The sequence below is a fragment of the Procambarus clarkii genome, chromosome 58 (assembly GCF_040958095.1).
Source record: "Procambarus clarkii isolate CNS0578487 chromosome 58, FALCON_Pclarkii_2.0, whole genome shotgun sequence".
Classification (NCBI taxonomy): domain Eukaryota; kingdom Metazoa; phylum Arthropoda; class Malacostraca; order Decapoda; family Cambaridae; genus Procambarus; species Procambarus clarkii.
Genome location: NC_091207.1, coordinates 9,954,890 through 9,968,210, shown reverse-complemented (window position 1 = coordinate 9,968,210; position 13,321 = coordinate 9,954,890). Strand labels below are relative to the sequence as shown.

Sequence of the window (13,321 nt, the reverse complement as noted above, 5' to 3'; positions counted from 1 at the left end):
TGGATGGATGGTGAGGGGACTGGGTGGATGGATGGATGGTGGAGGGGGGGGGGCTGGATGGATGGATGGTGGAGGGGGGGCTGGATGGATGGATGGTGGAGGGGGGGGGCTGGATGGATGGATGGTGGAGGGGGGGGGGCTGGATGGATGGATGGTGGAGGGGGGGGGGCTGGATGGATGGATGATGGAGTGGGGGGGGGGCTGGATGGATGGATGATGGAGTGGGGGGGGGGGGGCTGGATGGATGGATGGTGGAGGGGGGGGCTGGATGGATGGATGGTGGAGGGGGGGGGGGCTGGATGGATGGATGGTGGAGGGGGGGGCTGGATAGATGGATGGTGGAGGGGGGGGCTGGATAGATGGATGGTGGAGGGGGAGGCAGCAAAGTGGGTGGATAGGCTGGCAGCAGTGGATGGGCAGGTGTCAGTGGGAGGATAGGCAGTAGTGAGTTTTGACTGAGCCTCCTCCTTAGGACAGAGCTTATCAGGCAGTTGCGGCTCTGCAGGATCATTTTTTCTTGATTTCTTCATTGCATTGATGATGTTGACTTATTCCAGGTTTACCCCGCTGTCTCTTTCTTCTCACGGCTTTTCAGGTGAGGTCTACAAGGCTTCCTGTCCCTCTTCTTTGCTATGAAGCATTTTCGGACTTTGGAGCCTGGGGGTTGTTTTTTTTCTGTGGAGATCCCTGTTACGTCTCGTCCACACAGCTCATTAACCCTTTAACTGCGCAACGTGCCTGCAGGCCCACGTCTGGGGTGCGCTACGCGCCTCCGGGTATTTGTATTTTTCACGTTCCATTCAAAGTCCACTCCAGCGGCTACATGGGGTTCACATCAGCTTCCTCAGGGCTCTTTTAAACAGACGCTATCTTTAAAAAAAAAATCGTGGTCCACATTCCCGGGTGTGAGAGCCTCAGTAGTGAGTGAGCAACCAAGGCCAGCACACGCAGCATGAGCTCACAGCACTGCTGTTCAGCTTGTGACCACAGCATCGCCTAATAATGTCAAAAAATATATATAACTTGTATTATTTAGCCATGATAGTATTACAGAAGAGCCTGAGTGTGATAATGACTGTGTACAATGTTCAGATATTAGTGATTCAATGCTGTTCACGATGTTCACAGCACTAACCACAGCTCCACAGCATTATTTCGTCCATCTAGGAATCTTCAAACGACTTCATAGGTTCCTTTACAAAATAAACTTGTGGTCAATTATGTATTTACAGGATTTATTTCGTAATAACAGCAGGATTGTGGTGATAATAAGCACTGTGCGTAGTATTGTGGGAGGAGTAATTGTGGTGAGGGAGCGAGGGAGAGAATCGAGGTGGCCTCACTGTGTTTGGCAGCTACTCTCGTTTTGTTCATCATACTAGCTTAGTTGTTCGCTATGGTGAACGCATATGTACATGGGTATATACAATGTGTGTATATACTCATGTACATATGTGCGTAGTATTGTGGGAGGAGTAATTGTGGTGAGGGAGCGAGGGAGAGAATTGAGGTAGCCTCACTGTGTGTGGCAGCCACTCTTGTTTTGCTCATCATAGTAGATTAGTGGTTCGCTATGGTGAACACAAATGTACACGTGTAGTAATTGCTACAGGAGTATGTTGGGGAGGAGCTATTTTGGTGAGGGAGGTGACGTAATCGTAGCGTCGTCTGCTGGCTGCTGTGTGATTTCTCATGCAGTGTATGGTGGCCACTGTAAAGTTTGGACACAATACCTGCTTACTTACATAGTTTTGGTGAATAAAACATGTAGATAGTTATACATAACATGTATAAATAGTGTAATACAAACAATAACAGTATGGTGAGAGGAGCAATGTTGGTGAGTAAGATGTTGGAGGAGTGAGGGAGAGACTGGATGTTGAAGGAGTGAGAGTGTGGCAGCTGACACTCGCGGAGTTCCGAGTGTGTTGATGGTGAATGTATATAGTGTGTGATAGTGTATAGTGTGTAAATACTGTATATATACATAAATTAGCATGATACAATGGAAATATGTGCTGGATGTGTGTACACACATGTCATGCACATAACACAGTGTCTTCGGACAGTATAGATGTGCTTCTGCCATAATATAGTGTACGTGTTCATTATACATAGGATTGGCACGTAAAAGCATATGAAATGTATTTCAAACTGTGCTCAGAAAATGAACAAAAATATATTCGCGGCAACTTGGGCATCCTGCCCCGAGCGCCCTACCGGCCCAGGGAGCGTACGCCACAGGCGACCAGGGAATGATGACGTCATGCACGAATTTACGGACCCCATAGCAGCCAAAGTACGTTCAATTTCGACCTTCTGTTACTATACCCATATTCAGGGAAGGGTTTTTGACACTTTCAAAACAGAAAAGAATTTTTTCCAGAGATTTTATTTCCTGCGCACTGAAGGGGTGTCATATTTGGAAGCCGCACAGTTAAAGTGGTGCGGGAATACTGTGAGCCAGACTGAATAACTTTGTTACCACCCCGAGATATGTCAACAGGTCTACTCAGCAGAGCATTCAGGAGTAATCTGAATTGTAGTGGGCTAGGTAGCCCTATATATATGCGAGAACGGCGGTGCAGGTGGCGCTGGTATTCATGGGTAACTATGAACCGGCTCACTTTAACTGCTTGTTTGAGATGTCGTGATCCTGAGGCGTCACCAGGTGCGAGGAGGGTGATGGGCTGTGGGGGGTAGTACTGATGGTACTGTCTAGACGTCTGGAAGTGTTGTTGTTGTTGTTGTTGTTGTGGCTGCAGTTCTTGAATATATATACGTGATATGATAGAATAGGTGATGATGGAGCAGGCCGAATCTCTTCCTAAAGATTTTACCGTGACAGGTTCTTCTCCCTTTATTGGGTCTGTTCTGAGGTTCCAGTGTTGTCCTGGCTAGCGGACTGTCCCTTGTTTTTGATTGGAGCATGGCATGGCTTTTGTCGTCCCACAAGCTTGTTTGGCGGGAGGTGTCCCCCTGTGTTTCAGTATTTTGTGCTCCTCTCTGGTGCTGGGAGTTTTGTTCCTTTAGTCCTGGTAGTCGTTTTGTTCGGTTACAGCCAGCTCCTTCTTTTCTGGCGAAGAATGTGTTGGCAGGCTTCCGGAGGGGTCCTTTTGTTGTGGATGCTTGATTGGTTTGGTTGGGGTGCATCATGCACCTTGTCCGGTAGTGGCTTTTCACCGCTTCCTTCGGGCCACCGGTTCTGTTTCTATGGACTCATTGTGGGTTGATCCAGTTTCCAGGGCTCATTTTTCTCAGGTTGTCCACAGTTTTCTTGCAACTAGCCAGCCTGTGGTCTACCCTCGTGCCCATGATGTTAATATATATATGCCGCTCTGACACCTGGCTTTGGTGATGTGCCTTCGGCTGATATTTGGGCTCGGGGATTTTGGAGGACAACTGGGGTCTTAGCTACAGGGGGTATCTCGTCACCGTCCCTGGTCCTCTGCGACCATATGTTGCATTGAGTCGTGTGTTGCAGAGGTCGGTCTCTCCTTTGACTTGATACCTGCAGTGCTGCCGACTCCCTGGTTACTGAACTTTCTTGTCCCTCTCTGGTTATCTTATCTTGAGGTTATCTTAAGATGATTTCGGGGCTTTAGTGTCCCCGCGGCCCGGTCCTCGACCAGGCCTCCACCCCCAGGAAGCAGCCCGTGACAGCTGACTAACACCCAGGTACCTATTTTACTGCTAGGTAACAGGGGCATAGGGTGAAAGAAACTCTGCCCATTGTTTCTCGCCGGCGCCTGGGATCAAACCCAAGACCACAGGATCACAAGTCCAGTGTGCTGTCCGCTCGGCCGACCGGCTCCCAGGAAGTTAGCTAGCTTCAGGAAGGTGACAGGCTCCATACAGAAAACCAGTGTTGAATGTAATGAAATGCCAGTTTCTGGGTGAGACCTGAAGACTCCCTTACACCCACCCTTCCTGAGGTCGTTGGTGGGGGGCAAACTAGCAGAGGGTTGGTTTTACAAAATTTTATTTTCATTCAGGGATAGTTCTTTTGGCAGTTTTGTGGCTGCAGTTTCGTTTTAACCATGCAGTGGTCTATTTTGATTCACCTATCTTTCTGAGGCCTTCCTTTGGAAGGTGGCAAAGATGATAAACTTTAAATGTAAAGGGTTCATAGGCCATCGCTTCCTGCACTTTTTGGAGGGGACCAGGTTCTGGCTCGTGGTTCCCGGGAGGCCAATAGAACGCCGGGACTGATGACACCTAGTAGTAGTATGGCACTTAATTAGTGATGATGGCTTCAAGGTGCCTCCGGGGCTCACCCAGAAACTGGCGTTTCATTACACTCGACACTGGTTTCTCACTGTATTCAACATCCTATTTGTAACAGATGTGTTTCAAATAAGACGTTGTATAATTTTCATATTTATTGGCACTACAAATTTGAATTATTGATTTGAATTTCAAGGACACATAATTTGATATCAATTGAATGCAAAGTTTTTCAGATTGATTCTCTTGTATTCAAATTTTTGTTGCACTGAGTTTATTTGGAGCTAGAGTCCAATGCACTGTATTTCAAGAAGTATTTGGGAGCATTAAGCCAATGTAGATTCATTAGGGCATCCTTGTTAAGCTATAACATTTAAGGAAAGTATTGAAGGAAAATATAGATACAGTACTGTACTGCCAGTGGATAACCTGATATTTTTTTGTTAATTTCTTGATTATATATTTTGGTATATTGCCAGATGTGAACATGGAACGATATGCAGATGAAGCTGATGTAGTGATAGTAGGTGGAGGTCCAGCTGGTCTGGCCGCCTCCATCCGACTCATGCAGTTGGCCCAGGAACAAGAAAAGGAGATTCGTGTCATGTTGGTGGAGAAAGCTGCAGACATTGGTTAGTGAAGCTGGAAATATTTTAAGGTTATGAATGCTTTTTCTGTCACATTTAAACATTCATGAACATTTTATGGGTTACTCATATTAATTTAACACTTTCCCGGCCTGATGCCACATATTTCGTCATAAAGCCAAAACACACAGACTTCCTGATGACGTAAACAGCATCATGCAAAATTTTGTGAAATGTCTTATTATTAAGTATAAACATTGTGAATGAAGGGAAGGGAATTATGAGGAGAAAGCACCAAGCCATGATGACTATATAGCCCTTAGAAAGGATTAGGATAAGGATTTAGGATGAGACGGGGAAAAGGAATGGTGACCAACCACCTGAACGGTCGGGGATTGAATGCCGGCCTGCATGCAGCGAGACCGTCGCTCTACTGTCCAGCCCAAGTAGTTGGGGTGGACGAATGAGTTTAACATTGGGTTGTGTGCTCCCTAGGAATGCTCGGCCTATTTTCCGGTGCGATTTGGCTGCCCCGCCGGGCCAGCAAAAGTGATTTGTTAATAAATCCCTGTATGTATTGAGCCTATTTTTTTAAGCTAGTTATACCATTTGCCTTGATGTTAATAGGTACCCTCTTTCACTCATCTACCTCCCTGTTGCCAAACCAATACTACTTCCACATATCCTTCCTGAATCTTAACCCTTAACCACTTAACTGCGCCAACCGAGAAAACTCTTTTTGATTTTTCCGTACCCATTTTAAATGTGTACGAGGTTTGTTGTATACGAAATGGACTCTTAGGACATCCAGTTAGAGGCAGCCATCTTGGAAAAAAATTCCCAGAATGCCCTAGGGCTGCTGGCTGGGTTAGTACTGAGTGAGCAACTATGGGTGACGCATGTGCCTCTGGCTCCCAAACACATGGTGTTGAAAGATAACGCTCTGTCGGTGAAATTCAAACCTTATTGTTTGAAGAACATAAGGAGTCATAATATTGGTGAAGCTAGGCGCAATAAGGACCTAACACAAAGGTCGGATGCAAGTGATACAGCACCGATGAGGACGATGCAGCGAGAGTATCCAGTTGTAGCTCTGAACATCACACTTGCCCACCTATGCTATCTCCAATTTATACCAGGCTGATATGCATATAATAGACTGTGGAAATTTTCCCAAATTTTTGGGAACACTTTATTTCATGCACATGGGAAATTTCCCATAAACTTGGCACAGCACGGCGGTTAACCCTTGTATGGCGCCAGGCTATTTAGCATGTGTCACTTATAGGCGCATACCAAAAAAAAAAAAATAAATTATTTTTTCTTCTAAACCTGTTAATTTGTGTTCACTGATCATGGAAAAAACAATAATAAAATCGTAAGTGGCATATATTGCCCGCTATAGGGCGGGGAAGTCTGGCAAAAAACAGGCGCGGACTCAGCATGTGTCCCAGACGGTCTGTTGATCGCCAGCTGTCAGGCCAGAGTTGCCACAAAGAGATAATTACCTAATTATTTCAATGTCTTGGATTGATTTTTCGTAGTTTTTTTGCTGTAATATTATTCAATAGTGTGTAGTGTGATATATTTATATAATAAAATGAGTGAATCATCACTGTACTCAAAAATATGGTTATCTTGAGGTTATCTTGAGATGATTTCTGGGCTTTAGTGTCCCCGCGGCCCAGTCCTCGACCAGGCTTCCACCCCCAGGAAGCAGCCCGTGACAGCTGACTAACACCCAGGTACCTATTTTACTGCTAGGTAACAGGGGCATAGGGTGAAAGAAACTCTGCCCATTGTTTCTCGCCGGCGCCTGGGATCGAACCCAGGATCACAGGATCACAAGTCCCACATGCTGTCCGCTCGGCCGACCGGCTCCTATATTACTGTGTGCATATGGTGTACATATTATTGATTCAATTATATTCATCAAACAGTGAACAAATACTTTGTTGGTTATTACACTATATACACAGGTTATATATAACTATTTGCATGTTTTTTCACCATAACGAACCACTAAGTTGCTATTATGAGTCAAAAAGTAACGAGGAGTGACCGCCACACACCAGCCAGCCACACACTCCCTCAACACCTCACTCGCCCACATTCTCCTCCCACCATACTGTTTTTGCTTTTATTCACTATATATAGACGTTATATATAAGTATCTACATTCGTGTTCACCATAACGAACCACTAAGTTGGCATGCTGAGTGGCAGTGCCAGTGGCAGCCCGCCACTGGCTGCTACTTCCTCCCTCCCTCAAGTCACCTGACTCATCCACATTCTCCTCCCACAATACTGTTTTTTCTTTTATTCACTATATACAGACGCTATATATAAGTATCTACATTCGTGTTCACCATAACAAACCACTAAGTTGGTATGCTTAGTGGCAGTGGCAATGGCAGCCAGTGGCAGCCCACCACTGGCTGCCACTCCCTCCCTCACCTCACCTGACTTACCACCATTCTCCTTCCACCATACTGTTTTTGCTTTTATATACAGACGTTATATATAAGTATTTACATGTTTTGTTCACCATAACTGTACATCTAAGCTTGTATGGTCAGTAAAGGCACAAAGACGTAGGACCTCACACAGTCAGCTGGTGGCGGCCACCCTGAAGGCCAGACGCACTAATATTTCTCCTCCAACAATACTGTTTGTGGTGTTATTACGCTATATACACACATTATATATAAGTATCTACCTGTTTTATTCACCATACTTGTACAAGTAAAGTGGTATGGTGTCCTCATAGACCATCGTGGTAACCAGTAAACAACACCGTTGTCTGCACGGTGGCGTCGTGCAGACGACGCCACCTCCCTAACCAAAATGGCGGCTCCCAACCTACTCCTATTGCTGTTTATACCCTCTCTACACATGTTATATATAAGTATCTACATTTGTGTTCACCATAGCAAACCACTAAGCTGGTATGGTGAGTGCAGTCAATAAAAGGTGGCCACACAGTCAGAAGACAACGCCACCACCCTCCCTCCCACAGCATTACTCCTCCCTCCATGGAGCACAGCACTAAATATCACCACAATCCTGCTATTATCAGAACCCTGGTCAGTTTTATCACAGTCAGGGGGTCTTCTGTAATAATATCATCGTTACATAATAGCATGAACAAGTATATTATGGCATTTTTAGGCGATGCTGTGGTCACAAGCTGAACAGCAGTGCTGTGAGCTCATGCTGCGTGCGTCAGGCTTGGTAGCTCACTCAATACTGAGACCCCTAACACCCGGGAATTTGGCCCACGATTTAAAAAAAAAAATGGCGTCTGTTTACAAGAGCTCAGATGAAGGTGTGGTGAACCCTGTGTATCCACGGGCCGTTTAAATCTTGCATAGTATTCCAAAGCATCATATGATGCAATGCGCAATTTACTGCAAGTCGGTCAAAGCATCATATGATGCGATGCGCAATTTACTGCAAGTCGGTCAAAGCATCATATGATGCGATGCGCAACTAAAGGGTTAAGCTACTATGGGCTTAATGGCCTTCAACACCACCAGGCGCCAATTTTTTTTTTTTTCGTCTTATAAAAGTGTTCATTTGTGTTCCATCTCCACCTTAGCTGCCAGGCGGGAGTTGCCACAAAGATATTATTACCTAATTATTTCAGTGTCTCTTATTTCTGTGAGGCGCCCCTTCGGCTTCCCGGAGCTCCGGGCTGATATGAATGTATTAGACTGTGGCATCAGTCAAAGCGAATGTAGTTTTGCCTACCAGGGACCACAAGCCAGAATCTGGCATCTTTCTATATGCAATGGCATATAGAAACTCCTCTGTGGCTGGAAGCATTCTATGTCTGTTATCGACTGGATCAGGCACCCAGAAAGGTAGGTGCACCAAAACAAACTATCTGGTAAAAAAATTGCTACTGAAAGCTGAACTTTTGAACAGAACTCCCCAAACTAAAATGAGCAAACGAGCATGATGTCACATCGGTCACCGTGCTGCTGTCTGCGCTGCTCCCCCTCCCCGAGAGGAACTGCACAGCTCCGAGGGGAGGTCCAGACCCGCGCATGCCGACTTTCCACCCCCCAGTTCTGAGGCTGATGTAAGGACGGGCAGTTGTGCGACTCTGGTTCCTGACGTTTCTTGTGGTGTGGTCCTGTCCTGTCCTTTGGTGTGTGAACCAGGAGTAATTTCACCAGTACTTCTGGCTTCATGCATCTAGGGGTCCCCTTCCCTAGGTGCCCTGTAAGTACTGCCTTTGTGACTTGGGATTACCTTCCACAAGTCACTTGGGGTCTACCTCTGCGGGGTCTTTTGCTACTCGGTAATTTCCCACCCTTAAAGTCAGCTAGAGTGTTTCATGCACCACTGTTTGCCTCTGGGTAGGTGGTTTCGTCACTGGTAGGGGCGCAAGGTACTGTGCAGCTTGTTTTCACCGTAACATAGCGGCCAACTGTTCTGCCTGGTGGTGATGTACTCTTGTAGGGTTTTTTCTTTTCTTTTCATTTTCTGCCTGGTGGGGGGGGGGGGTCTGCCTCTTAAGTGTTTTTGACCCTTACATGTATTCTTGGTGATCCTCCAGGGAGCCGGTTGGCTGAGCGGACAGCACACTGGACTTGTGATCCTGTGGTCCCGGGTTCGATCTCGGGTGCCGGCGAGAAACAATGGGCACAGTTTCTTTCACCCTATGCCCCTGTTACCTAGCAGTAAAATAGGTACCTGGGTGTTAGTCAGCTGTCACAGGGCTGCTTCCTGGGGGTGGAGGCCTGGTTGAGGACCGGGCCACGGGGACACTAAAGCCCCGAAATCATCTCAAGATAACCTCAAGATAACCTCCACTAGGTCCCTGCGAGTGTACACGTCACAGGGGTTCAGCACTTAGTAGTTTGCTTGGTGGTTTTTGGCATAGGTTAGCAGTACCTTGCCTGGGTTTCCCTTAGCAGCACATCTAAGGGCCCTGGAAACCCCCATTAGGGCTCAGTGGTCTGATGGATGCGTCGGTCCCATCTCCGACGGAGATGGGACCGACAAGGGCAAGTTTGAAGGTCGCTCTGTTCCCTTGTCTCAGGGTGACAAACACCTATTCTGCCTTTGTCATGTTGCCTGTTGGGTCAGTGATACCTTCGACCTGGAGTCCTGTGAGTGGTGTTCCTTGCTTGTACTCCAATTCACCCAATCCACTGATCTTGATATTCGCGTGCAGGCGGCTTCCGCGTTGCATGCGTGTTTTAGGATGCTGCAGCGTACTCAGTTGGTTGCTCACCCAGATGCCCTGAGGCTGCCCCATTTTAGTTATAGGGACCCAGACTTGGGGGCATTAATCACCCCAAGTTTGGTTTCGTCCATACCCCTTTGTCCTTTCCCTGCTGTTGTTCGTCCTGTTCCTTTCCCCCATGCACCTGGTTCCGAAGCGTCAGAGGGTTTTGGAGTCTGGGGTAGGGTTTAGTTGGTGGTGAGACTTGAGCAGTTTCGGGGGATGCTCCATCCGGTGTGACAATGAAGGCATTCGAGCTTGTTCCTCCAGCCGGATATTCTGGGTCTGACCAGTTGGCCCTCCCCTTCTTTTCTGCTTTTCTGTTGAACTCTGCCTTTTCTTTTGAGGCAGAGGGTTTGGAGGACGGCATAGCCTTGGGCCCTAGTGTTGAGGTTCCTGGGACAGGGGGAGGGGCTTACTTGTGGAGCTTGGGCCCTGTTTGACCCTGCTTGGGTGTTGATACCCTCTGTACAGGGCTTGTTATTACAAGGGGTGGAGTTTTCTTATCCTCCCTCCCTGTACGAGTTTGATATGGCATCAGCTCCTCCCCGGGTTCGTTTCTGGGTTCCCTTGGGTTCTTCAGTCCTTCCTTCCTGAGGTTTTTGGCTTCCTGCATCCCGCCTCATGGAGTGCAAGGAGGCACTTGTGGCTTACCTCCTGCGTGACCTGGATTACGCCTCGATAATGGGTCCTGCCTCTTTTGAGTTCGCTTCTTCCTTTCTTTACTGGGTGCGTTATGAGGTTCCGGAGTCATCCTGTTTGGTAGGATGACCCGGTCCTCTCTTTTCGTTGGGGGTGTGGCATATGGTCTGTCTGTCTCCCACGCTTGAGTGGTGAGAGGCTCTTGCTGTTGTTCAGGTTTACCTCGGGGTGGGGGGGGGGTGGTCAAATTTAAAAGCCTCAATGCATGTTTATTCGCCTCTACCCTTCCTTGGGACATCGGCGTGGTGCAGCTTTACGTGCAGGTTTCCTCCATTTCGGTGACTCTGGTGGTTGAGGACTTGCATGCACGTGGCTATCCCTTCTCAAGCTGTCTTCGGACAGCTGGGTTCCGATCCAGGGTCTGGTGCGCTGTTCTCAGCGGTGCGGGCATCAGCTACCCTGTTAAAGCTGTTTGCGCGATCCTGCAGGAGGTGGTGTCTCTTTTCTTTGCTTCTCGTCTTGCATGCCGTCAGGTGGTGCTTGCTTGCTCGATGGGGGAGGGGGGGGGGGTGGCTCGTGCTGTTTACTCATGCCTGGTCCCACGATTTGTGGGCATTTCGGGTCGTTTCTTGCGGCCTGCGGTGGCGTTGGGTGGTCCCTCCTCTTTTGGAAGGTTTGGGGCTGGCAAGGCAGACCTCTTCTCCTATGCTGTCAGGTCATCTTGCAATGGGTTTGCTTGGGCATGGTCGTAGTGTCCTCGTCCCTCATGTGGGTTTCCGGCCTGTTTCCTGTTCCGAAACGGGACTGTGCTGACCTGCGGTTCATTCTGGACTTGTCCTGTCTGAACCCCTGGGTTACTCCTTGTTTCGGATGACTACTCTGTCCCAGGTCCGTCTCCTCTTGGAGCCGGGTGCTTGGATGGTGTCACTGGACCTCCGGGACACATATTGGCACGTCCCGATTCAACCAGGGTTCAGGGACTGGCTAGGTTTTCTTGTGGGGCATTAGGCTTACCGCTTTTGTTGCCTTCTATTCTGCTTGACTCTGGCACCTTGGGTGTTCACACGCCTTACCCAGGTCGTGGTAGCCTGTTTGCATCTCTTAGGGGTTCTGGCCTACCTTGACGACTGGCTGATGTGGGCTCTCAGTCAGTCCCGTGTCTGCTCGCCAGGGATTTGATTCTTTCCTAGCTTGCCGGGTTTGGGTTCTTGGTGAAATGGAGGAAGTCCCATCTGGTTCCCTCTCGGGTTTGGACGTGGCTTGGTCTTGTGTGGGACTCTCAGACCACTTCCTGGTTTTTCCCTCCGGAGGCTCTGCTATGGTTGCGGTCTCACCTCCAGCTGTTTCTGGAGGGCTCCTGGGTCACAAGGCAGTTGCTCAAGGGTTTGAGCGCGAGTCTGAACTTTGCTGTGTTGCTCTGCCTGCCGGGCCGGCTTTGACTTCGTCACCGGGTCTGGTTCCTTAGGGGACGCCCCTTCCGCCTCTCTCGCATTTGCTGGGTTCAGCCTCCAGGTGACTTACGTCTGCTGCTGCATCTCTGGCTTCCTCTTCAGATTTTTTTGGGTTCAGTGCCTTGGCGCATTCCCGAGCCCTCGCTCGATGTGTTCACGGATGGGTCGTCTCTTGGCTGGGGCTTTGTGACCAGTGCTCACCAGGCTGTTGGTGGGGCCCGTCCTTCTGTTGGACCCACAGTGCGGTGCAAGAATTTGTGTCGGTGTGGATGTCGCTTTGGAGGATTTGGGTTGCTCGAGGTTCGATGATCTAGCTCCATTTGGACTACTCCCTGGTGATTCATTGCGGTCCTTGGCTCTTTGGGGCTGGTCGCTTCGGGTGACTCATCTGCTAAGTTCTTGGGATTTGATTCTCCTGGCCATTCACATTCGGTGGTGTGTCCAACGTCCTGGTGGACGGCTTGTCACAGTTCATTTTTCTGTCCACGGAATGGACGGCCGACGCCGACTCATTCAGTTGGCTCTGCCAGACATACTAGCTCCTGGAGGTGGACGTCTTTGTGTCGGCGGGGTCGAGGCATCTCCCGAATTATGTGGCGCTCTTCCCCGACTGTGAGGCCACCAGGGTCGATGCCTTCAGGCAGGACTGGCCGAGGTGGGGGTACCTGTTCCTCTCCCCCCCCCCTAGTTCTGCTGTTACTCCAGGTCCTGGCTCGCTTGGAGACTTACCAAGGGAGAGTAGTCTTGTTGGCCCCTTTGTGGCTAGCCCAGCCTTGATTTCAGGTGCTGCTTACTCGGTGTCAAACCTGGGGTTCTTCCCACGGCTCTGCCTCTTTCAGCAGATCGGGCCAGTCCATTACAAGTTAAGCCTTCGCGTCTGGTCTTTCGGACGCGGGTCTATCACCATTTGTATGGAGAGCAGGTGGCCTTGTTGATGGTGTCCCACCTGCGTGCTTTGTCTCAGTGGCAGAATGTTTCCTGGCAGTACTTTCGTTACTCCTTGTCCCTCCATTGGTTTTCTTCTGTTTCAGGATCGGGTTGTCTTGTCCTTCCTATCTTGGTTGTTTCAGGATCGTCATCTTATGTCGAATACTGTCGCCTCGTATCGTGCAGCGCTGGCGAAGCCTCTTCAGCTTTCGTTCAGGGGTGGATGTTACTTCTGCTCTGTTCTGCAA

At 48.7% G+C, this 13,321-nt stretch overlaps 1 protein-coding gene across 1 annotated transcript in view; it reads left to right on the top strand.

The window, feature by feature from the left end:
- Window positions 1-13,321, top strand: part of Etf-QO (electron transfer flavoprotein-ubiquinone oxidoreductase) — a 61,884-nt gene that overhangs the window by 6,392 nt on the left and 42,171 nt on the right. The window contains exon 3 of the mRNA XM_045758229.2: window positions 4,707-4,859. Within this exon, the coding sequence (XP_045614185.1) occupies window positions 4,707-4,859 (153 nt within the window). The remainder of the gene's footprint in view (window positions 1-4,706; window positions 4,860-13,321) is intronic.